The sequence below is a fragment of the Jaculus jaculus genome, chromosome 2 (assembly GCF_020740685.1).
Source record: "Jaculus jaculus isolate mJacJac1 chromosome 2, mJacJac1.mat.Y.cur, whole genome shotgun sequence".
NCBI classification, from domain to species: Eukaryota; Metazoa; Chordata; class Mammalia; order Rodentia; family Dipodidae; genus Jaculus; species Jaculus jaculus.
In genome coordinates, this window is record NC_059103.1 from 84,556,674 (window position 1) to 84,583,639 (window position 26,966).

At 38.2% G+C, this 26,966-nt stretch overlaps 1 protein-coding gene across 4 annotated transcripts in view; it reads right to left on the minus strand.

Annotated features, from left to right (window-relative positions):
* The window catches only part of Ndst3 (N-deacetylase and N-sulfotransferase 3), a 183,239-nt gene that overhangs the window by 68,391 nt on the left and 87,882 nt on the right, over window positions 1-26,966 (minus strand). For all 4 annotated transcript variants that reach the window (XM_045144424.1, XM_045144423.1, XM_045144426.1 and 1 more), the window contains 2 exons: window positions 10,258-10,443; window positions 6,561-6,689 (listed from right to left, as the gene is read on the minus strand). In XM_045144424.1, the coding sequence (XP_045000359.1) occupies window positions 6,561-6,689; window positions 10,258-10,443 (315 nt within the window). The remainder of the gene's footprint in view (window positions 1-6,560; window positions 6,690-10,257; window positions 10,444-26,966) is intronic.

Consider the following 26,966-nt stretch of genomic DNA (forward strand, 5'->3'; position numbering starts at 1 on the left):
ACTACTGTCTTGTGTGTTTTTTTTTTGTTTTAATTGTTAACTATCCATGTGTTACTCTGAATTTAAGCTATTTACTCTATTTGTATCCATGTTTATGTTTCTTCTAATTTGCTTTTAGGGATCTGGACAGAAGGGTATTGAAGGTTATGGTGACACATTGCTATATCAAGTTGAGAACACAGACAGGGATTTAATAAAATGTGAGCATAAAGATTTTAGCTAGTGGTTCTTTGGGATATAGATGTAGAAGGGAGTGTAATATTTCCATGCTGTTAGAGATTTGTTCCCTTTTAATGCCAAGCAGGTGTGGTAAGAACATGGATCCTCTAACAATTCATTGGATTAATAAATTAAGCAAACACTGGTTTATTATCAAGAATGTTGGTTTGAGACAATGAATTCCACAGACATCACTTTTTAGTGACTTATTACCTAGCATGTTTAATGAGCATAAAGAACTATCCTGTGATTTGAAATAAGGACACTGAAACAGGAAGGAGACATCTTTGTTCAGGGCATCTGTGATTATAATATGGTTTCTACAGGAGGTACAGTCGTGCCTAAACCAAAGCAATCCTCGTCATCATACTTAGGAAGATGGCTTGAAACAGATGGAGCTGAAAACTTTAAAGTGTACTAGTTCTTTTTGTATAAGCAAAGATATTGTAAATTCCATAGAGGAGTCTCTGTTGAGGGCAGGCATAATCACTGTTAATGAATCTTTTTTGCTATTTTTGTAAATTTTAGTTCTTGTAACTCATCTACATGTTATTTATGTAAACAACTTAAAACAAGTGGGAATTTGCTTAGTATTTAGCTCAGTGGAAGAGCACTTGCCTAGCAATTGCAATGCCTCAACAGTTGATACATACACACAAATGAACACATTTTTTATTTGCGGAACTGTGAATTGATCAAGAATCTGTGTGTCTGGGCTGGAAAGACAGCTTAGCAGTTAAGGCCTTTGCCTGTAAAGCCAAAGGACTCAGGTTTGATTCCCCAGTACCTATGTAACCAGATGCATAGGGTGGTGCATACATCTGGAGTTCATTTGCAGTGTCTGCAGGCCCTGATGCACCCATTCTCTCTCTATCTGGCTCTTTCTCAAATAAGTATATAAAAATAAAATGACCGAAAAAAAAAAGAATATGTGTGTCTGAGTATACAGAAATTTTATGCTTGTAAATACATAGGAAACATGACTCTGGGGGTATTTATTATTCTTATGTGTGTATGTGTATATATACATGCTTGTATATATATATATGCATGTGCACATGCATACTTGTAAGTGTGTGTGGAGGACAAAAAATCTTTATGTGACATTCTCAGGAACAGAGTCCGCCTTTTCTTGAGACAGGGTCTCTCACTGGCCTGGAAGTGAACAATTCGAGTAGACAAGTTTGTTAGTGAGCTGCAGGGATCCTCTCCCTCTCCATCTGGAATTATAGATGTGTGTTACCATGCCCACAATTTTTTGTGGGCTCTGGGGATTATCTCAGGTCCTCATGCTAGCAAGGCCAGCATGGGTTTAACCACTGAGTCATCTCCCCAGGATCATTGGGAGAATTTCTGTGGCTCTCTCCAATAGTGTGCATTAACTCCCATATCCATGCTGAGGAAAGAGGCACACATTAGGGTCTGTTCCTTAGCCTGAGGAGCTCCAAAATCTGGTAAGCATAGACAAAAATGTGTTGTTGTAGACAGCTCCATGATTCTGGGATGAGCTCCCAAATCAGACATAATTTATGGAGGGAACAACATTCATTTCAGGCTTACAGATCCTGGGACACTTTCATAATAGTGGGAGAAGCTGGACCCTTGTCATAGAATCAAGCAAGAGCCACAACTACACACTAGCACCACAAGCAGGAGCAAAATCAGAAGCCCATCAGCAGAGCAAACAGGTGGGGCTCAAGCACACTGCATGCCTTTAGTTTGTAAATCAGACTCACCCCAAACACACCTTTGGGCTGGACTCCAGGATCTGCCCCCAGTGACACCTCTTCCAGCCAGGTGACTGGAAATACAAGTTACAAGTTTTTTTTGGGGGGGTGGGGGTTGAGGTAGGGTCTCACTCTAGCCCAGGATGACCTGGAATTCACTATGGAGTCTCAGAGTGGCTTGAAACTCACAGCGATCCTCCTACCTCTGCCTCCCGAGTGCTGGGATTAAAGGCATACACCACCACACCCAGCAAGTTACAAGTTTTAACAGAACTACTGAGTGTTTTGGGGGGCATACATTCAAATTAGCACAAATGCAATACTCAGGGGGAAAGAATTAAATCAGGGAAGACCATTAAACCAACACGTGAAACCAGAATGTCATCTATTAATTTAAAGTAAGGAAGTACAAATCAGGCAGTAACTGAATATAGAAATATGTACAATTAGAGGGCCCCTTCTTTGTAATTGGACACATAAGCAGTGTTCACCAATTAAAGGAATTGCACATTGCTACTCCAGTGACTACAGGTTCCCATGATCAACATATATATATATATTTTTTCCCTATATTAGTGTCTATTCAGGAAAGCAAACCATCATCAGAAAGTTGATAGTTTAGTTTAGACTCAGAAAAAGTATTAGAAGAATTAAATTCTTAATGGACTCAGGCTTATACCTGATCAGTGCTACTCCCTTCTGGGCATAAAGCTCAAAGTCTGCTCATCAACATGCCTGCACCCAACCCATGTCAGAGGTTCCCAGGACTTCAATGTTGGGAATAATCAGTGAGAGACAGCCAAGGTTTTCTCTTGCTAGACAGTGCTAAAAATTTATCTTTGCAACTTTTTAATTGTATTAAATGCACTTGATTAACATTTTTAGATACTCCAAATGCTTTTTTTAAAAAAATATTTTAGAGAGCAAGAGTGAAATTGAGAGAGAGAGGGAGAAAGAATGGGTGCGCCAGGGCCTCTAGCCATTGCACACAAACTCCAGGCTCATGCAACATCTTGTGCATTTGGCTTACATGAGTCCTGGGGAATGGAACCGAGGTCTTTTGGCTTTGCAGGCAAATGCCTTAACCATGAAGCCATCTCCTCAGCCCTCATATGCTTTTTATTATATAATTATTATGTAACAATTAGGAACAAATATATAGGTGCTATGCTGCATAATTACAAATGGATGTGCATATGTTTTTATTAAGTAGATTAGCATAGACAAATCTTGTGTTGATTCCATCATTTCCTTCCTCCCTGCCCCCATTCCACTGAGGTTCCTCCTCAGTGGGATTGCTCATTTCACCATGGGGTTGTGGGTTATGAGTTGTGAGTGTAACAGTCAGACTTTGGTGGTGGGGGTGGGGAGGCTCAATGCCTCTGGATATTCCGTCCCATTCTGCGGTTCTTAGAATCTTTCTGCCCCCACCACAAAATTCCCTGAGATTTGGTAGGTTTCTTTTACATCTACTTTATTGTTGATAGCAATGAAAGATACTTTGTTAACAGGTGAACATTTCATACCAGAAAGTTATTTGATTCAAAGCTTTTTTTATCTTTGTTCTTATCTTTCCAGTTAAACTCTGAAATGTACTTTATTGCAGACACTTGTCACCCAGCAATGAGCTATTCTAGCACCTTGGTATTATGTTAATTCATGAGAATAGCATTTAAAAAATCTTATTAATTAGAGCTGGGTGTGGTGGTACACACCTTTAATCCTAGCACTTGGGAGGCAGAGGTAGGAGGACTGTTGTGAGTGATAAGGCCACCCTAAGGTCAGGTCTGTCTGGACCAGAATGAGACCCTACCTTGAAAAATAAATTTAAAAAAAGAAACTCTTATTAATTAAAGTTCAGATTGCATTTTCAGTTTTAACTCAAATGTATCTGAATGTACTTAAGTTCTATGTTTCCATACATATTATATTTTCACCATAAAATACCTCATGTGTCATTTTCAGAAAATAATACTTCTAATTGAGACCTATGGTGGCACTTGGTCTTGAACTATCAACCTTTCAAGTCCACTATAATTAAAACTCATTACTTTCAGCTAATACATAATCTAACATCATAAAGATTTTTTTGCATTCTTATTGTACCCTAATAAAGACTGTCATCTAATAATTCATGACATATTTTCCTATAGCTGGAAGCTTGTAAGATTTACCATAAACTTTTACTCAGCATTTAATTTCCATCTGGGAATTAATGGAAACCTGCCCCCTTCTCATTCTAGCCTGAGATGCAGACATCACTAATAATAGCAGACTTCACTAGTCTAAACATAGACTTCACTGCCAAATGTCTCCAGATAAGAATTCCTACCCCAAGTTGGACCTGGTGGATCAGATGAAATTTCTTGTCTGACCTATGGTATATGATAAGACCTGTCACATAGTTTGAGTCCAAGTGTTTGTCTGAAAATAATTATCTTCTCAAACTTTTCCAAATCAAGAAAGAACAATGTTGTTTTTTTTCTTTTCCTGTTATCTCCTATGGATCTCTTTATAAATACAGAGAAAGTTACAAAACATTATTGATAGAGGCTTGAAAACGTAGCAACATTTGCTAAAGAGCTTGCTAAGTTAATCAAATTCATGCCAAGGTTAACACAAGGTTGACAATTAGAAATTTTTAAAAAAATTACTTTTTGGTTTTTTGAGGTAGGGTTTCACTCTAGCCCAGGTTGACATGGAATTTACTATGTAGTCTCAGGGTGGCCTCGAATTCATTGTGATCCTCCTATCTCTGCCTCCCACATGCTGGGATTAAAGGTGTGTGCCACCACGCCCGTTTTGACTATTAGAGTTTTTAATGAAAAAAATAATATACTGTTCTTAATGAAAATATTTATTACATAATGGGTAAAAAATTTAGTGTAGATTCATTATACATGAGTGATCTGAATCTTAAGTTTTTTTTCACTTGGTTCAGAAAGTTCTGCCATAATACTACCAGGAAGTTTTTTCTTTTGAAACATTCAAGCAGCTACTGGTTGAAACCATTAGAGTGCTCATAATTCCATTGCTCTATCAGAATTGTGTAGCATGCAGACTAAAGGATCTTAAAGTGATTGTTAGCAGGTTTTAGCATTTTAAGAGTTTTTCAGCTGACTCGTTCGCTTATATTTACATATCAATTTAACTTTTCCCCTCTGCATTACTGGTTGAATTAAAGGAGAAAAAGCAGAAAGGCATATGAACTGACTTAGAAGACACTACCACTTGTGAGAGGGTAAGCTAGGAAAATCAGGCTATTTCTAAATATAAATCGGAATTTTTTCTTTAGTGGGTCTGAAGTTTGACAACCTTCTTAAAAGCTAAAATGCTGCACAATTTCAAACTGTTTTCAGTTTTGAACATACTTTCAGACTTTCCCAAAGATAAGTTGCCCTTTCACTATACTATTTCCCAAAGAGCACTTCCTTGTTCATGTACCTCATTTTCTAGGGATTAAAGTATTGCCCAGTTATTGGAAAGCAGTAGATGATAAAACATACATGTAATTTCATATATAGGGCTTGTAAAATTAAGGTCAAGGTATGAGCATTTCAAATTTTATTCTTTATTTCTATCTAACCCAAATTTTATCCTGAAAGAAATTTTATTATTGTTTTATTATTTTCTATCTTGAATATTGTTAATGCCATAGATAATTCCATATATCTAAAAAAGAAACTAAATTCATAAATAATAAATTTTAGTTTTTTTTCTATTCTCTCACAAAGGAAAAGTCACAACTTTTTGTTGTACAGTTAACTTTAATAAGCTGTTCATTAACCACACAACTTAATAACATTTGCCTCCAGAAAAAACAAACACAAAAAGAACATGTGCAAATGATTCATTTTATTGCCAACAGACTACTATTAGAGATGAAGGAGGGACTGGATTAATGGCTCAATGGATAAAGTGCTTGCTGATCAAGCTGGAATACCTGAGTTCAATCCCCAGATTCCCTCATAAAAAGCCAGAAGCCATGGTGGGCCGTAATCCCAGCATGGTGACGGGTGAGATGGGAGGCAATGACAAAATGTGCACACATGAATGCACAAAAACATACTCAAATAAATAATAAACTACAGTTTAAATTAAAAAATAATTTTAAAAAATAAGAAGTGAAGGAGGAAGAGCAGTAGCCCATTAAATAGGAATGCTCTGTGACCTTGCAGGCAAGATTTAGCATGAATGTAGAAAAATGACTGTATTTGCTTTGCTAGTTCTTCTCCTTTATTCTTATGAAATACCAGTACTTATGTCTGAGAGTAGAAGGAGAGGAGAGAAATAGAAATACTCATTGCCTAACTGTACAACTCTTGTCCCCAGTGGAAATTGGAATTTATAGAACTAAACTCTAATCACTTTCCAGTGTCAGGGAGGGGTTGCTTCACATTGCAAACTTGGCTCTATGTTCCTCATGCCACTGCTACTAGGAGAAAGAATGTGTCTGTCTCTAGATGTGGTTCCCTGCTATTTTTGACTCTTTTATTGCCGAAGTTCCTGTTGATTTCACTGACAGCTACTCAGTCCTTTGCCTCTCCATCAAGGTCATTTCCTCCACCCTTTCAATTTTCATCATTAGTTTGAAGAATAACTCCAAGTACTTACTGGATTGAGTACTACAGTGAAGAAGAGTTCACCTCCTTGAATACTCTTGTCCAGTTCCTTTGGACCTCCTGGATATTCTTTGTAGAAAATTGTATGAGTAAAAAGCCCACAGGTCTGTCTCGGAAGAACCTGAAAGGAAGATTAGCATGTGAGGAAAAAGATCCTCTCTACCAATTGATTTTTGGCACTTAATTTTTTTTTTCTCCTGACAGGTGATACACAGGTTGCATAATTATCGAGCTATAATTCGGGCTTGGAAAAGTCCTTCCCACTCTATGAAAGAGAGAATGATATTAGCACAGAAGAAAGTGCAGGAAGTTCAAGAGGTGTTTGAAATCTGAAATGGGCCTTGAATTATTTCAGCTGTTTTTCTATTTTAAGTACTATTAAGAAATAAAAGTAAGTAAAAGTGATCCTTAAAAAATAGTGGAATTGTCTGTGCTATACTGTAATCCTAGCAGCAAAATGTAAAGTGTAATTTCTTCTCCCAGACTCTACACATGCACTGGAAAATGAAGTCAGTTATTAACTTAATGTGCTTTTTAGGATGTAACATTTTAAATTAGAATAATTACTTGAAATATAAATCACAGGGTCTGCTCTAGTGTGAAAGGCATAATGTAAGCTGTGATAATTGCCCCCAAATTCTATATGTGACACTGCCAGTTCCAAAATGATGAGACTATCCATTTAGTTAGCAACTTTAACAAAGTCACAAATAAAATGACAAATGGTTATCTAGTAGAATGTTTTTTATTCTTTAGGTATAAAAACAATTTTTGCTTTTATCATATTCATTTGAGATGAGGTCTTTTTTGTGTGTATGGGAGGATGCATGGTGTGGTGTGCTATATGTGGTGTATGCATATGTGGGTGCAGATGTCACATGCTGTGCACATGCATGTGGAGACCAAAAGAGACCTCCAGGTGTCCTTTTCTATCGTTCATCCTAGTACTTCCTTCGGAAGGGATCCCTCCCTAAGCTTCAGCTGCTGCTTCTGCTTTCTCATTAGCAAGTCCTCATGATTCTCCTCCAGTCTCTGAAGATGGCTCATAGATGTGTGTGGCCAGGTCCAGTCTGCAGGTGGGGTTACATATGTGTGTGGCCAGGCCCAGCTTTTTATGTGGGACCTGAGGAACTGAAGTCTAGTGGTCTCAGAACCCCTCAGGCTTACATACTGAGCCTTCAACAGTTTTTATAGATTTCTTGATAAAATACCACTGCAATTATAAAAGAAGTTGTGTAAGATTGTACCGTTTCTAGGAAATTCTTATATGTGACCCCATGATGACCTTTGCTTGCCACTCCATAACTGAGGCAGAAAAATCAATGAATGCATTTTGGAAGCTTCAGTTCAGCATCTTACACAGAGAGTGTTCTGCTTATGCTGCAAGCAAACAGTTCTCTTTATTCTCTTGATTCTTACAGCATTTTTTTGTTTGTTTTTGCTTTTGTTTTTTTCAAGGTGGGGTCTTACTCTAGCTCAGGCTGACCTGGAATTCACTATGCAGTCTCAGGGTGACCTTGAACTCATGGCGATCCTCCTATTACAGCATTTTTAGTTTAATAAATGCTTTCAAAATATTATGTGCTCAGAATTTTACAAATACACAGTCCTTTTTTCATAATACTGTGAATATGTAATGCAATTTTTAAATCCAGTTCTTGGAAAATTTTATATCCTAAAAAGCACTTTAAGTTAATAACTGACTTCATTTTCCAGTGCATCAGTAGGGAGAAGGAATTACACTTTACGTTTTTGCTGCTAGGATTACAGTGCAGCAAGACAATTCTACTATATATACATACATATGTATATATAATATACATGTATATACACATGTATATACATGTGTATATATATATATGTATATATATAATAAATATATAAAAATTACCTTGGTAAATTGGTAAAACTTACATCTAGAAGTTATTTTATTTTTGATAAGTTAAAATAATTTAAATTTAAATCACAGAGTTATTAGCCTTCGATGTCTATATTTAATGGAATTCAGAGACTGGAAGTCTCAGTGGGATGTATAATTACAGAGCTGAATCAGAGATAGTAGAATCAATCATGGCTCAGAGGGAAGAAGATGAATTTCATTTTAAGTCTTTTGAGTTTGATTTATGGATGGATCATAAAAAATTTCCCTCACCTGATTATCAAAATATGGATCTGGCTTGGCAGTACCTTATTCTCTTTCTTTTTGATCTCTATTAGGAGACCATGTTGGGGCTCCTATGTTGTCAGCTTGTATCCCTATTTGGATGATCCCCAGCATTCTCCTGTCTCTTTTATTGCATAGTCCACTTCCTAGTAAATATTTTTCATTATAATTCTCACCCAAGAGCCCACAAATCAAATACAGAGAGTTTCCATGCAAAAGTGGAACTACAGGGACAGTTCTTTCCAAACATGAAATCTGGTAGAGCTTTTATTCTCTGCAAGATTCATGAATTTATAATTAGGTGAAATATATTTTCAAGGGAACACAAAATGAACATATCTTAAGAAACAAATTTCAGCCAGTTTTTTCTTTCTTCTTCTTCTTCTTTTTTTTTTTTTTTGGCAGAAACAGAAATGAGACAGAATGCCTTTTAGTATGGTCTTAAGAGATTCATAGCCATCAAACTACTTATAATTTAAAAGTGATACGAGATCACTGAATACTTTTAAATTATGATACAAAGCAGGTGTTTTAACCACTCTCTGGGCAGACTGAAGCATAGTAACTTCACTTTCAGTGAAGAGGAAGGACAAGTTGAGATAGAATGTTGCCACTGTACCCTCAACTTTCATTTATAGCTTTTGTTTTGTTTTGTTGTGGGGGGTGCTGAAGGACACATCAAGATGTGACTTGATCCAAGTCAAATGCCATATCAACTTACACTTTTACAGACATTAGAAAATTATCTGAAAGGTAATAACCTATAGATAATCCCAGAAGGCAGGATCTGTTCAATCTATCAGTTTGACAGAGCTTTAGTAGGGTTCATCAGATAGGGCTCTGTGGACTGTTTCATCACAAGATGTGGCCATTTCTATCTTCACCAGTACTTTTCTTGAGTTTTCTGACATGGGGAATAAATCAATAAGAGAGGTCTCACATAGGTAGTCACATTCTGAGATGATGCATTTACCACCAGTGTAGAAAAACAAGACAAAACAGAGAAGCTCTGGGGAAAACTAGGCCATGGGCAGTAATGATTTAATTAATACCGTCTGTCATTTGTTCTCTGTTAGTGATTATGGGTGGATTTCTGCTGCAAATAGTTGAGGTGTTTTTGTTTGGTCTGGCATAGTAAAAGGGAAAAAGTACTTTGACTGGTTTTTAAATGGGCATCATGGGTGCTATATAGAGTTTGTATGGGTTTTACTCACTAAATTACTTTAGGAAGAATGATGGCTTCTAAAATTATGTGCAAAGTTAATGTAATATTTTCTTAGTATTTTGACATCAGTGACTGCTTACCAGCAGTAATGTCAGGAAAAAGAATTAAAGGTTGTATTTGAAGAATTGAAGTGTCTTTAATTAGAACATCCCTTCCTTCAATATGAGAAATGTTCTTTGCACAGCAAGACACTTCCTAAGCACACTTTTAACTTTCTGCTATTCTTTTGTTCTGTCTTTTCATGTGGACTGTGAATCTAGAAGATCAGGTTATATCCTGTACATATAGGATGACGCTCACCATGATGTTTTTGTGGATGAAGCCTCTCCGATGTCTAGCCGGTTTCAGATGTGGATATTCTTCAGTGCTGGTGATTTTAATATCCCAAACCTTCTTCCAGGCCTCGTAAAGCTGAACGTGCACAGGGTAGACACCTGAGTGGTGAGGGGCCACTGCATAGCCCATGTCTGTGGGAATGCCATGCTCCTAAGACCAAGCAAACTTTAATTAGAATGCATGAAGATTTGTGTGTTTTAAAATTTTTCTCTTTTCTTTTTTAAACAGTCTTTTGAGACAGTGTTTCACTGCAGAGTCTATGCTATCCTTGAACTCACTGTGCAGCTAAAGCTGGCCTCAAATTCTCAATGACCCTGCTGTCTCAGCTTCCCAAGTGCTGGGATTACTGGTGAATATTATCATGCCCAGCTTGGAAGGTTTGTCTTGTTCCTATTTTGCATTTCAGGATTTTGAAATTTACTTTAAATACACTTGCTTAAACCAAGCATTACTTATTGTTGATTAAACTGAAGACATTATTAAGACCTCTAGACTCAGTGAAGCTGGGCAGACATTTCAGCCATTTCACCAGTCTTGCTCTTACAGCACTGGCAGAATGGACAAAGCTTTGAACTTCACTTAGTATACTCTTAGCAAAGCTGCATGTTCTTTCTATTGTTACACTTTCTAGAAACAGTAGCTAGCATGATCTATGGAATACATGCAGCATCTACTAGAGAAATTTACCCCTCCTGCTCATAGGATTTTATTGTGTCTGCTATGGTTTCTACATTTCTGTTGGTCCCTTGGCGTGAGGGAGAGCAGAAGCACACATTTTTCATAGTGATGTGGTGGCTTATATTGATTGTAAACTTGATAGGACCTGGTATCACTTGTGAGGGGGTTATCTGGATTAGGTCAATTGAGGTGGGAAGATCCCTCTTCACTGTGGACACTCTCACTTCCTGGGCTGGAATCCTAGAGCATGTGAAAAGCAGGGAACTGGCTGAACACCAGCAGTTATCCCTTGCTCTCTACTTCCTCCATGCCAGAGTGATGATGTAACACCAGCTTCCTGCTCCTTTCATGCTTTCCTTGGCACAATGGACTCTACCCTTTGGAACTGTAGGTTAATTTAAACACTTTCCCTTGTATAATCTGCTTCAGTCTGAGCCTAACAAGGAAGTAGAGAAAATAGAGAAGATTATGCGGAACCAAGTTTTAAATAGAAATACTGAATGAACCAAAGAATCCATGGAATGTGATGATTTTCATATGGAGCCAGGTTTAAAAAATAGCTTCAAAATTACCCAGTCACAAAGGCTGATGCAAGATATAACTGATGATATGTCTTGATGCTCCTTATCAGTTGCTTCTCCTGCAGCTTCTGTCAATTCATGAAATGGACCTATGAGAACTCAGCCTTGGTTCGGAGGGGACTTGGAACAACTTTGTTGACTATAACTGCTCTCTGCTTAAAGTGCCTCATCACCTTGAGACATTGCTTATTGGCACAGAGTAATACTGCACAGGGACACACCATGAAGCACACATCCTTTAGAGAAAGAAATTCTTGGTTTTAATATTGCTAGATAATTTTTTCTTGGGTGATTATTATTATTATGATTTTTTTTTTTTTTTTTGCTGCTTGCAAATTTCAATTGATAGTCTTCAAAGGTTCCACTTAAATAGACTTGCTTTGAGTTAGTCATGGCATGCTTCATGCTAAAGACCATTTTCACACAGAGAGGAAGGTAATAATGGATTGAACTGTAGACATGTGTTGTAACTGGTTATGAAGTCAAAGAGGTCTGGCTAGCTTTGTGTTTCTCACTCTAAATAATACCAAAGAGGGGAAGGAAGAATATGAAGGATTCCTCTCCCCAACCCAACCAGGAAAGAGCTAGCTGCCTGGGCTGTCCATTCCCTCAGTGCCTGTTGCACCACCTTCCTCAAATACAGTTCCCCTTTCCTCTCTGGAACTCCTCCATTCATTGCTCAAAACCCAGGCCAGTCTGTTGTAGCCAAGGATTCTGAGAAGGAGAGCTACACTGCTGCTCTGTGAGAGGGAATGGATGGGTTTAGAGGTGGAAAGAACCAATCTGTGTTCCTGAAGAATGAAGAGTGGAGGAGGAGTGATATTTTTCATTTTGATGTGCAACTTTTGTAGAGGTTTCTACCATTATGCAATTATTATCATTGAAGTATTATCATTGAAGACTCCACTAAACTTGAATGGAGATATTCCCTTGCCTTTATCCCCCATGTTTTTTTTTTTTAATTTTTTGTTACTTTTTATTTATTTATTTGAGAGTGACAGACAGAGAGAGAAAGAGGCAGATGGAGAGAGAGAGAATGGGCACACCAGGGCCTCCAGCCACTGCAAACGAACTCCAGACGCATGTGCCCCCTTGTGCATCTGGCTAATGTGGGTCCTGGGGAATCGAGCCTCGAACCAGGGTCCTTAGGCTTCACAGGCAAGCACTTAACCACTAAGCCATCTCTCCAACCCCCCCCCCCCCATGGTTTTTAAAAACTCAAATTCAAACAATTTTTTTAACCTAAGAATTACATATAAAACATATAATTGTGCTGGAAAAGGTCAGTAAAGTATTAATCTCAAAAGACAGAAGTGCAACAATAAAGGCCTGATGAAAGAAATTGGTTTTCCATCACAGATTTCGAAAGAAAAAAATGAATAACTACAAGTTGAGAACTTTTTGAAGAACAGTGTGAAGAAGCAATGATGAAATTCGCAATGACAGAACTACATCAAAAAAATTCAAAGGCCTGAAGGTTTGCAGGAAATTATGCTGATCAAAGGTCAAAGTAGTTTTAAATGTTTTTTTAAGAGCTCAGTTGTATCTCCAGAAACCATTCATAATAAAAAGACTGTTTAGCATAGCATGGATAGTTCCTAATTTTGGATTGTTTAACAATGTTTGACAACTACTGCAAAAAGCACCTTTAATTTTTCTTTCTAGCTTTAGCAATAAAGTTTTATCCTTTATTTGTGTGCTGGTGCCATATGGCACAGTAGTAGAAAACTTCACTCCTGGATCAGACATGCCTGACCAGGTCACTCTCCCATTTATGATTCGACATTTGGCAAATGACTTATTACCTCTAATCCTCATGATCTGTTCTCTGTCATGCTTAATAGAAGTTACTTACTTACCTCAATGAGTTCAAAGAAAACTTTTAAACTAGCTCCTCAACTTTTGTTTTCATAAGCATGATCTGCTTTCCTTCTATTTCCACTGTAGATTTTGGTATTCTCTCTCATGGCTTTCTGAAGTAAACCTGACTTCTGTCCCTCTTTCTTATAGTGAACTTTTTTTTTTTCCTTTTGATCCATTTAAGTATTTATAACCAACTGTTGGCAGTCCTAACCTGTAAATCACTCACGGTTAGTAGAAGGTCTGTTTTAAATAGCATTTAGATAAAGGCAATGCAACAGACCCCTCCATCCCACCAAATTGTATTCAATTCAGAAAGATTGGCTGACTTAGGCCAACATTATGTGTAGTGTGTTCTACAAGGCAGACTGTCATGTTTAAGAAGGATTAACAATAGTGCTGGGTTCTTGGCTGATAATTCTCTTCTAAATTTTTCAAATAGAGATTAAGAACATATTGTTCTGTGTTTTGGGGCTGAAAGCCAAAAACAATAGACATTTCGATTTCAATTCTTTTTTCTCTTTGTTTTTCGAGGTAGGGTCTCGCTCTAGCCCAGACTGACCTGGAATTCACTATGTATTGTCAGGGTGGCCTCGAACTCACTGCGATCCTCCTACCATTGTCTCCCAAGTGCTGCCAGTTTAAAGTTTTAATTTTCATTATGTTTTTAATTGATCCTTGATTAAAGTAGAACCTTAGACCCAGGAATTCTATAATCCATGTGAAGATGTTTCTTTTTCTTTTTTTTAGAAACTCACTAAGCACTTTCCTATCTTAGTATTCTCCTAGTCTGGAAGGTTCCTACTCTAATTCTTTCATCTGAGTAAATCTGCAATTTTTTTGTAGAAAATTTATTCTGGTATTTCTTCAGGGAAACTTTTATAGACAAATCCCAATCTAAATGCAATACACATTTAGACATCTTCCTGTAGCCCTTTTCATAGCAATGCAGCAAACTTTGCAATCATCTATTTCTTTGTATAATTAATTACCTCTTATCTCTTTCTACACCAAATATTCAACTCCCTAAGTCTGGGGTCTGTTTTATTCAAGGCTATGTACTCATTGCTTGCCAAAGGTAAGCGATTGACAAATATTTGTGAAGAGATTTAGAGCTTGGTTCTGACCACTCTTCTCATTTAACCTTTCACTCAGTTATTTAGTTAAACTGTCAGATCATTGGATGAATAAACACACAGAGCCTGGGGAGATGGCTCAGTAAATACCTTCATTTGGAACCCCAGCACCCACATAAAAAGCCAGACCTTGTGTTTGTAATCCCAGCCATATAGGTGAGAGGGAAATGGACACAGGAAAATCTACTGGGAGACCAGGGTTAACTCGCCTGGCAAAAAAGCATCAGTGAACAAATGTGATGCAGTGCCTCAAAGGACGTGGAAGGCGAGGGTCAACACCTGAAGGTTTCCTCTGACTTCTACATGTGTGTTGTCCGTATGTGTTCCCTCCAACACAACATCAAAATAAAAACAACTGACATATAATCATTAGCTGAGAGATTTTTAGCACCTGAAATGTAATACTTAAAAATTGTTTTGAAACTGTAGTCAAAATTATTTCACTGTCAAAGAGATACATTTTTATTTATTTATATATTTATGTCATACATATAAAGTGTAAAATTCTAAGATTTGCCTAAGTAAACATTCATATATTTTAAGATATACAATGTGAATATGCTATTTAACAAGCAAAAGGTGATATTCTATTTTTTTATAAAATTTTCTCAGAAACTAAAGGAAAATAATTAGTATTCAAGTCCTTGAGCCACATTATTGTTTTATTACTAAAGAAATAATTGGCTATTACTCTCTTTGATAGTGTTTCTTATTTAAATCTTGCTGATAATTAAGAATAGAACTTTGCTTTCAATGTTTATCTCTATTCCTCTCATTCTAAGCCCAAGAAACTTTTAAACTCTCATCAATGACTACAAGACCCACTGTGAGTTTCCATATTTCAAAGATTAGCAAATTTGCAAACTAATGTAATCTAAACCTACAATGATATTCTGCAATCTGTTAGATAGTCTTCAGTCCACATAGAAAAATATCTATAACTGTATCACAACATAATTTGAAATACTTTTAAATGCTTTTGTGCATTTTATTTTGATTGGAATGTTCCATTTTCTCAGTATATAAGAGTTCATGTTTTGGTTAACTACCTCACAATGGTGAGAATTCACATTTACAATTTACACAAATTAAGATAAAGCCTCCTTGTATTTACATTTGGTATTTTGAGATTGTTTCTTGAAAATGCTTTTCTTGCTTTTTCTGTGGATTTAAATGCCTTCCTTAAGAACTGGCTGTTAAAAAGTAACAACAACAACAAAAAAGAACTGGCTATTAACGTTTCAAAAAGAGTACAATTGTCCAGATGACAGAAGCATCCTTGGAAAGTGCTATTAGGTCCTTTTAATATAAACTGTATTGAAGGAGAAATAGGAAAAACGTAAGTTCTTTTAGGCAGCTTCAGTTATAAACTGAGGCCCAGAGAGAACCTATGCCACCTGGCCCTAGCAGAAATGGAACTCATGTCTTATTGGGACTCATTTACAACAGCTAAAGTGCCCCCTACTGCCCATAGTTTAGCATACTGCCAAGGTGGGCTTCCTTCTATGGTCTGCCTATCAAAATCTACAAACCAACCAGGTCTTCCCCTTGCATACTTGAATCTGATGAAAGAATCCTTTGCCATAGCCTCTGGCTTTTTGCCTCTCTTCACTCTGATCACAGGGATATTCTGGCTTCCTCCCTCCACCTAACCGGGCTTGGGTGGGGGGAATGGGGCAGAGTACTCTTTCTTGTTCTGAGTGGCTTTTCTGTTTGCCTCTGTTTTATAGTTTGGGGTAACTTCTCACTTTAATTACATGTATGATTTTCCTCTGATCTCTGAATCTACCACTTGCATATGTCCCTTAAATTCCTGATCTACCACGTGGATGCTTTCTTTAAATCTAGGCTTATTACCTGTGTAATTTCTCTAAACTTGGGGTAACTATGAGTGGAACTCTCTTTACTATTTATTTCTCTTCTAAATTTATTGGCCTTAGGTCAGATGCTATGTTTATTCCTTCTAAATCTCCCTACACAAGCTGCTACGTTCTATCTTCCACATGTTTATGGCTCTGCCACAGCCATTTCTCTTGAATGAATGTCATGAACTATGCTATTTTCCACATGAACACATTTCCTAGTTTGCAAGTGCTTATGACTTTGTTCTAGACTTCTTCCTATATCCCAGTTTCTCTTATATACACCCCACAATTTGTGATTACTCCCTAAGTAAACATAATAATTCATAATTTGTTTTCTTGAATTCAATTTTTTTCAATCCTTTGTTAAAAACAGGACAGGACACAAAACTGAGGTTTATAAACTTGGGGTATCCCCTCCTGAGCCCCAAAGTCCTGCATCAGTATGACTACACTGTATATATTTAGTAAGCATATATGCATTTGAAGAAATCAAATTCTTAAGATAGACTTCCTTGGATATGGAAGGTGGTAGGGAGGAGCTCCATAAGCCACAGTATGAGTGACAAGTGCAGGAGCGATGGCATGGCAAGGTGGCCTGAGGTATTTGGAGATTCTGTTTAAAGGAAATTGAACAGAACCTCTTATAAAACCGGGCAAGTCAGGGTTTATTTCTAGATTACAAACTAAGGTTTAGAACACATTAAGACTGTTAGCAACTCCTGGGAGAATCAATGGTGTATCTGGTATGGTTTGAAATTAATATTTTGAAAGATATAATTAGCAAAAGAATATAACTTTTTTACATTTAACTTTGGAATAAAGAGGGTATAGTAATCATTAAAGCTCCGATTTTAAAATTGTTTCAAGCAGGTCATCACAGTGGTACAGACCTATAATCCCAGCCCTCTGGAGGCTGATTCAGGAAGAATGTGAATTCAAATCAATATGGGCCCCACAAAAAGACTGGTCTTTAGTAGAATTAAATTAGGGGCTGTGGAAATAACTCAGCAGGAAAGAATATTTGGTGCACAAAATGTGAGCCTGAGAGGGTCTGAGACCCATGAGTTCCATCCATAGTGAAAGGAAAACAAGACAAAGATAGCTTTATTTAAAAAAAAAACAAAACACGTTTATTTTTATTTATTTACTAAAAAGAGAGATTGAGCACATCAGAGCCTCTAGCCACTACAAATTAACTCCAGATGCATGTGCCACCATGTGCATCTGGCTTGCATGGGCTCTGGGGAATCATACCTGGATCCTCGGTCCTTGAACAAGTGCCTTAACTACTAAGCCATCTCTCCAGCTTTTTTAAAAATTTAAATCTAAATTTTTTAATTTTTAGAGGTAGTCAATCAGGGACAAAATCTCAAGAGCAAGGAGATGACACCTTCCTACCCTGGCAGGACTACAATCCATATCTAATCCAGTTTCATCCAAGATGGCTGCAAGCAGCAATCCTCACAGAAACTTCCTGCTTCTTGTCAGCTCAGCACTCTCCAGTGGGCTGGCCTCTCTTGAGTCTTCCCCTTGAGTCCAGGAACTAATTAGGTCTCTCCTTTACACACTTGTGTCTGATGGAAAGGCTCATTCTAGCTAGATGTCTGATCTATATAAAGGCGCCTAAGTATGTTTCTCTCTCTCTCTCTTCTCTCTCCTTTTCATACTCTTAGCATTGGACTCTCCTGGTCCCTGCTTTGGTAAACTCTTAGCTAGGCTGGGAAGGGGTAAGATAATTCTTATTTGCCCTTATCTTGCTGCTTGTTTCCTGCAGATATTTTGTTCCCAGATGCTTTCTTGCTATGCTTTTTGTATGATTGTCCTATAAGCTCTGAGTACTTTACAATTCAGTTTCTTAGCTTGCTTCTATGATAAGGAGAAGGACTTGCCACCCTTATGCTTTGCTTCCCATGTGTGTGACTTTGAGTGCACGTATAGGTGTGTCTAAATCTTTTGACCTGGGCTCTCAAGGTTTGCATTCCATGTGTTTGTGTGCATGTGCCCTTTCCACTGGGTTCTCCTTGGAAGATTTTCTCCATCTCTGTTCTCCTCTTTCCAGACAAGTAGGGTGGAGAATTCCCCTCTTGTTTGAATCATTCAGTTTGTCTTTTCTCTGAATTCTTCCTAAAATAAACATTATAATTCATGATTTATCCTTCTTGGAGTCTGTTCCACCCCCAATTCTTTGCTAAAATAGGAGACCCAAAGTTGTGATTCACAGGTTTGGAAATTCTTCCCTGGACTCCCAAATCCTGCATCACTAGTACCTGTTGGGCCTTGAGAGGCCCAGGTGAGAGGTCTAGTGGAACTTCCTGAGCCTAGCTAAAGTCTGGTGATCTGCCTTGGGCCAGCTATGCCTAATGGCTTCTGGCCTGCTACTTCCATGCTTTGGGACCAATCATCTCAAAGGTCACGTCTTACTATTGGCCCTTACCTCTCCCCCTCCCCCACCGTCCTAAAATCTCTGCCTTCATTCTCAATATAATATAGGCAACTGCTTGTAACAATAAAGCAAGTTCCTGCTTCAACAAGACTCCCGACTCAGTGTGGTTTTTCTCCAATGACTAGGAGAGGTTCTGAGTCATCCAACGTTCATCCCTTCTTTCTCAACCCCTTGGGAGAAACCAGCGGGCCTGGTCCCTCCTCAGCACTACCTACCCACTGGGGAGGAGCCCGGCATCTGGCACCTAACATGGGGCTCCAGGAACCCAGAAGACTAGTGCCCCGTGTGAGGCATTCTCATTGAGGAGGTCAATCAGTGTACATGTGCGGGTGAGTGTACCCTCATAAGTTATAAGGCAGTCTTCATATTTAATGTGCTAAACTTTGCTTCTGTAACCTATACTTGCTTGTCAATATGTCTTCGTTCTCTTTCTCTTTCCTTTCACTTTTGGTTCCCCAGCAAGCAGCATCTGCAGCTTTTGTATTTCTGAATGGGTCCTGACAAGCTGCATCTGCAGCTTTTGCATTTCTGAACAGGTCATATGTCCCTAGTGGACACACTGTGTGGCTTTTAACCTTTAGGCTTATGCTTCTCTCTCTTTCTCTGCTTGGGCCTGTGAAGGCAGGCCAGCTTTTTATGCCATTATGAAACTTCCCCTGGATCTGTAGGCTTCAATAAATATCCCTTCCTCCATAACTGTACCTGGTCTGGAAGTTTATCTCAGTGAACCTGAAGCTGTTTGATACAGAACTTAGTACCAAGAAGTGGACTGAGATGAACCTGACCATGTGGATGTTGATCTTTTGGAACCTTTGTTTTGGAGAAATAGGCATGGACTTGGTGCTTGCAACTAAAGGTGTCTTCTGGAGTGATAAGCCAAATTTTATGGACTATTCTAATGAGAATCTAAAAATGCTAAATGCAAACACCATTGAACTTCAAGGCTTAAAGCTTTCTAAAGAAAAGGAAAGACTACAGAGATCTTTGTTGGAACTAGGCTACTGGCATAAGGGCTGGCTGCATCCTGCTGCCCAGGCCCAGAGACTTTAATCAAAGTTAAATTTGTAATGGACTGATGTGCATATGTAGGAAAGAATTTTCAGGCTAAACCTAAATGCCATGCCTAAAGTTAGAGATTTTTCAACTGTTTACAGACTCGTAAGGATACTCTAAAAGTATTATATAGGGACATAGTCTTAACCTAACTTTATCTTACATTAGGCACAGGTGATGCCTATTCTAGGTGGATCAGAAAGTCATAAGTACAGATGTAATTGGAGGTTTAACCAGGTTAAACATAGACAAGAGTCTATCACCTTCTGTTTTACAAATGGATAAATTTGCTATGCAAAAACAAACAACTTCAAAATAGGATAAGAAATGGCAAGATGCTTATCTCTCTGCTCTGTAATTTCGTTTTGCTCTTGCTTTCCAACATATGCTACTTAAATTCATGGAAAGCTTGACTCTAAAATAAAAACAGATAAAACCCCCTTTATCTCAGACCCCATACAAGTTTAAGCCATGTGTCCCCCAGACTCTGATTAGAGACAAAATGGCCAATTGTCTCTGACAAAGAAAAAGGAGTGCAGCATATAACTGTGGTTCTCTTTAGTTCTTCTCTTTTGAACACCTAAAGTTACATCTGTTAGATAAAATTTCTCACTAGACAAAATGTTAAATAGGTCCACTGAGTCAAGGTATTTGACCAGGTTACAAACTCCTTACATAAGATAAGCATCAGACTTACCTAATGTGTATATCAGGGGAAGGGCCCCTTCATTAAAACATTTAACTGGATTAAATCTAATGTTTACCTGATGCCAAGGTTTTAATCAATTGAGAAACTGAGTCTTAATAAGACCTCACTCATTAACAGGTCACTGATGCTAATTTGTTATGATTTAAGGGTTATGAAACTGGCTTTAAGACTCTCTCAGTAAATTAGTTTCCTCTTTTCATCAAGGTTTTAACTCTTCTTAAGATAAAGGCTCACATAGAAGTGGTTATTTTCCAAAGGTAAAGTACTTATACCTAAAGACATTGTTACTTTAAAGATAGCTTTTGTCTTATTTATGCTAATTATATTGACTGGTCATAACTAGGTTTAATCACTTAGGTTTAAGTGATTTAATTTCAGTAATGATAACTTTCATCATCCTGGGATATGTTAGGATAGCCTTCTTAAGCTTAATAAAATTTAAGTCATGGGTAAAACATAAAATTATTTTATGTTAATAAAAGTTTCTGTGGTACATAAAATCAATAACTATCAAGCCTAAGCCAAAATCATGGGTAGTCAAATAATGTTTTTTCTTTCAAAAAGATTTATCAAGGGTTATATTAAAAATTTAGCTAGCTGTTTTGATTTTAAAAAAATTACTAAACTCTATGACTCTATTTCCAATGTTCTCTGGGTAATTTGTACCAACACAGGTATCTAAACTAATCAGAGATGTTTTCAAATGCAGGTGCTAAAAATTTCTAGGTTAAATGAATTAATCTATAAATCAATTGGCACTGTTTTCAAGACTGGTGACAGGTTCTGCCTGTGTTTATATATATTAAATATTTTAAATGTGAGATATTTATAAGTATTAGATATTTAAAATATGAAATATGTCTACTTTCTGTACCTCATATATAAGGTTTATACTACCATAGTACAACTAAAATTTTAAAAATAGGATAATCAGACTCTCAAGTCTCAATAACAAAAACAAAAGGGGGAATCCTTACCCCCACATGACCAACTAAAAAAGGCATTATTCACCCTAAATATTTTAAATTTTTCTAAGGAAAATAACTATCCCCCTTTCAAAAACATTTGTCCTCATCTGTTACCTAAAGTTCTATCTGGGTAAGATGGAAGGACCCATTGACTGGGGCCTGGAGCTGGCTTTACCTCTGATCTGGGCCTCCCTAGCTACTTGCAGTAGAGTTGCCCATACAACCTTAAAAAATTGCTCAGCCACCTTCCCCATCCCCATCCAGCTTTTCCCAATGTTTCCTCTGGAACTTGCATTTGGGTCCCACCTTCCCCTAATAATTTCAGTATAGATGTGGGATACATTCATCCTTCCTTCTGTACTTTTAACACAACTGAGCCCAGTGCTCAACACTGCACCCCTTCTGGAATGGTTTATGTTTATGGAGGCGGGATGGCCTATAACTTTCTGCCCAGCAATTGGACAGGCCTTTGTACCCCAGCCACCCTACTACCAGCTGTAGATATCATTCCTGGAAGCTAGATTCCCTGGCTGAGGTAGTCCTACAAAACAGGAGAGGACTAGACCTACTAACAGCTGAAAAGGGAGGCATATGCTTGTTTTTACAGGAAAAATGCTGCTTTTATGCCAATAAATCAGGAATTGTCCAAGACAAGATTAAGAGGCTTCAGGAAGACTTGGAGAAGAGACGGTGGGACCTCCAGGACAGCCCACTGTGGATGGGCTTACATGGCTTATTACCCTACCTCCTCCCTCTACTTAGGCCCCTCCTTCCCCTCCTCCTTATCCTCACTGTCGGACCTTGTGTAATTAACAAAATTATACAATTCATTCACCAGAAGCTAGAGGCAGTAAAACTCCATCAGGTTGAGATACATTACCACAGGCTGGCAACTCAGGAATTAAGTTCCTCAGATGACCCACTGCCACCTCCTCTGCCCTCCATGTGACCCATGATGGGTAAGATCTCAGACTGACTGAGACAACCTAAGACAGGCAATGGAGTGGCTTCTCAGTGAGCTAAACACCTGGTAACCAGTGATGGGTAAGATCCCCAGAGGAGGACAACCTAAGACAAGGGCCATGGTGACTATTGCTCTTACAAAAACAAAAGGGGGAGATGTTGGGCCTTGAGAGGACAGGGCATGAGGCCTAGTGGAACTTCCTGAGCCTAGCTAAAGTTTGGTGATCTGCCTCAGGCCAGCTACGCCTAATGGCTTCTGGCCTGCTACTTCTGCATAGAAGTTGGAATTCCTGCAAGCGCGCTTGGGACCAATCATCTCAAAGGTCGCAGTTTACTGTTGGCCCTTACCTGTCTCCCCCCATCCTAAAATCCCTGCCTTTGTTCTCGACATTATAGAGGCAACTGCTTGTAACAATAAAGTGAGTTCCTGCTTCAACAAGACTCCCGACTCAGTGTGGTTTTTCTCTGGTAGTGACTAGGAGAGGTTCTGAGTCATTCGACATTCACCCTTCTTTCTCAACCCCTTGGGAGGAATCAGTGGGCCTGGTCCCTCCTTAGCACTACATAACCGCCGGGGAGGAGCCCCGGCAAGTACCCATGTAAAAAATCTGGGTGTAGTCATGCACATTGTATTCCCAGCACTGTTGAGAGCAAAGATAGGAGAATTGTTAGGGATTGCCAGGATGCCAATCTGATTGCAAACAGCAGCTCTAGGTTCATTGAGAGACTTCCTCTCAACAATACAAGAAGAGTGGTAGAGGATGCCCCAAGTTCTCCTCTGTTCTTTGAATGCCATGCACAGGGTACACACATCTGCAAACACACATACATACATTGTATTCATACCACAATACTACACACATACACAAATTAAACTAAATTCTATGCTGTTTTGACATAATCTTAGATTAGGTTTTAGAAATAATGCTATGTATAGATATTCCATATAAATAATTTTAATCCATATTTTAATCTTAACCTAATTTTCCTTTCACATTGTAAGGAAATAATAGCCTCATAATGCGTGTTTTAGGATTATGTGTAGAACTTCGGTTAATATGTTTGGCCTCTAGATATGCTTCTTTGTATTTTATTTTATTTTAATAGGTACACTTTAATTTATAATGTAAGTTGCTATGTGCTGGCCAGTACCTGAACACCTACTTTGATGACTGTTAGTTTTAAGTTCTGATTCAAGGGTTTGGCAGCATCCTCTGCTGGTAGTTGCTATAGCAGAAAGAATTTTCTGGCCTTTTCATCCTTGCTTCATGGGAGGACAATCCTAAATCCTTAGAGTCTCCCAAGTAAAAGGAGGGCCTTTGTTATTCATGATAGGATCCTGAGATCACAGGAATTTTTTCTTAGGATGGGATTTGGTCCTGCCAGAAAAACCCACAGTATAACTAGGGTTGAACACTGGGGCAGGTATCACAGTTCTATCTCTGGGCAGGAAAAGACAACTGGAGGGTTAGCTCAATCAGGCAGGCAGTGAGACAAACCCCCATTCCTCTGTAATGTAATCTTAACGAGGACCTGGGATTTGAGGGTTAGTTGAGCCTCCGTCACTAGTGATAGGCATAGAGATCCAGAAGCCTCAGCATAGAGATGTTCTTTGTCTTACAGCTTCACTAACAAAAAGCATGGCTACAACAACAAAAATAAAGAAAAAACCTTTGGACGAAGGTATTAAAGGTGCTAATAATGAGATATGGTGAAACAGAATGGCATTATACTAGCTCACAAAACAGAAGTGTGACCTTAATACCCTGCACTAAAATACCAGAAAAAGAATGCATAGGGTTTAATTAATCAAATAACAAGGGAAGGCTTATTCTTTCCATATCCAAGATAAACAAATACACTGTAATGAAATTCTGACTGTAGCAGGAATCTAGCGGGGGAAGCAAAGAGAAAGAAAGGGAGGTAAGACAGAAGGGAGGGAAAGAGAGAGAGAAACAAATGAAGGAACAGAAGAATCCTGGACTGCCTCCGTGTTCTATGTCTTTGATTATTATAGCTTGCATAGACTGTGTAACTTTACTAGGTCTCAATTTCTTCACTTACTAAATTAGGTTTCAATTATTTCAGAGTTATAGAGGATGAAAGATACACTATAAACTAAGTTATTGGTTGTGCCATTTAATGTGCTTTTATTTAGTTAACATCAGTGTATTTCTTTTTGAAATGATAACAAGTGTGAAAATAAAGGTGAATTAAGAATTGTTCTGTAAACCAGTTGGGGTGGCGCATGCCTTTAATCCCAGAACTTGGGAGGAGGCAGAGGTAGGAGGATCACTGTGAGTTCAAGGCCACCCTGAGACTCCATAGTGAATTCCAGGTCAGCCTGAGCTAGTGTGAGACCCTACCTCAAAAAAAAAAAATAAATAAATAAATAAAAGAATTGTTCTATGGCAGAATAGAGAGAGAAGCATAGTAAGGAAAATACCAAAGAAGCCAGTTGCAGATAAAGACTGGATATCCTTTACCACCCGGGCCACATGCAATGAATAGCCCATGTGCAAGAAAAGTCAAGGATACACAAATATGAAAGAGACAGATGCTGTGTAAAGGACTGACTCCTGGCCCATGCTTTTAAGCATCTCTCTCTTCCCAGATGACTAGCTCATTCCCTTCCTCAGGAATGCCTTTTTTTTTTTTTTTTTATAAACAGATGGTCTCTGTCTTTATTACCATGTGTTATTTGTGCAAGTCTTTGCCACCACCCCCCACCTTCCCTTACCCAAAGTCTGGAAATCTTAGCAGGCAGTCTTGGAACTCTGATCCCCACTATAAAAGCACTTCTACGTCATACAACTCAGAGCTCTTACGTAAGAGTAGATTTTCCTAAAAGGTGTGCTATCATGATCAACTGTATCCAAACAAGGTGTGAAAACTGCTATTGGGTATTACGTGCAAGTATAAGCAGTGTAATGTATTCAGGTAAGGCTACTTGTTACTAAGTATGCAATGGGAGGTAAGGAATAGCCCTGGTACACTACATATTTGATAAGGTAATAGTAATGGCATTGACAAAATCACTTCCTGGGTACCAAATTATCCCCCTTCAAGTACTACTGCAAGTGAATAACTGAATTATGTAATAAGCCAAATTCATGAAGAAATTCCAGAAACAAAAATTAAGCTAAAACTAATTTAGTATCAGTATTGAAAAGGGTAACAACATGCGCATCTACTTTGGTTTCATTTTCATTTTCATGTACAATTTCTAAGAAAAAAGTTATGAGTCAAGTGACAGAACCTCTCCCAGTCTTCCCTGTGTAATTTACTTCAAGTACATTTTCATTTAACAGGATGTGTGGTCCTATTCTCCTAGAGTTCCCTTCAGAATGTTTAAAGTGTCATATCTTTGTTGAGTGTCTTATAAGAAAACATGCCACTAAAGGATGTGCTTTTCCTGAATACTCAAAGCATGATGGGAGCACTTGTATTCTGCACAGACCAAATGTAGTTTTTTTAAAAGTTAACACAAGGAGGGAGTTTGCAGCAGTGTAAAAGAAAATGAATTTATGAATTTATTTTATACCATAGTGACATAACTGAAAGGGAAATCATCTGGAGATACAATGAAAGTCTTGCAGAGCTTTTAAAAATCTAACCTTCTCTGAATTTTAAGCATTGAATGGGACTTGGGTGTTTGAGGTCTTTGAGAGGTAATAAAGATATAGACTATGCTATCACAGTAGCAGACCTTCGGGGTACTTGTGAGCACATTTGATCTTTCTGAAAATGAATAAAGGTTGATTAAACTAGGAACCTTTCTATCGTTACAGGACTGATTTTAATTAAAGTTTCATATTCCTGAAATAATGGAGAATCTAGGGATGATCCTGATTGGTTGTTGCTACTGCATGTCCTCTGGGATTTCTAACAGTCACTGTGACAGGAAGGCTGCGGCGCAAGCACAAGAGATCGCGGACTCTTGCGACAGTTAAAGGCGCTTGATTGCAAGCTTCAGTGGTCCAGGACAGACTCCCCAGCATCCCCATAAAGGCACACACACAAAGGGGAGCGTGTATCTGAAGTTTCTGTGCACGGGCAGAAGGCTCTGGTGTGCCAATACTTTCTCTCTCTCTCTGCCTTTGTCCTTCTCTCTCTCAAATAAGTAAACAAAAATAAAAGAGTCAATGTAATATACTGTCCTTGTTTTAGAAGCACTAGCATTCAGATAATGAGGTTTGTACAACAATCACCTGTCATGCTATTACTAATACTTCATTTAAAACACATTGCTGGTGTGAGCAGAAGTTGCCAGAACACAGCTAGCTGCACCTGTATCAAATATCTACAAGGCTGACTGATCAGAACTTCAGTGATTATGGGGAGTTGTAGTTACCTTCCCATTGCTGGGACAAAGCACCTGACCAAAAGAAGCCAATAGTAGGAAAGTTTTTATTTT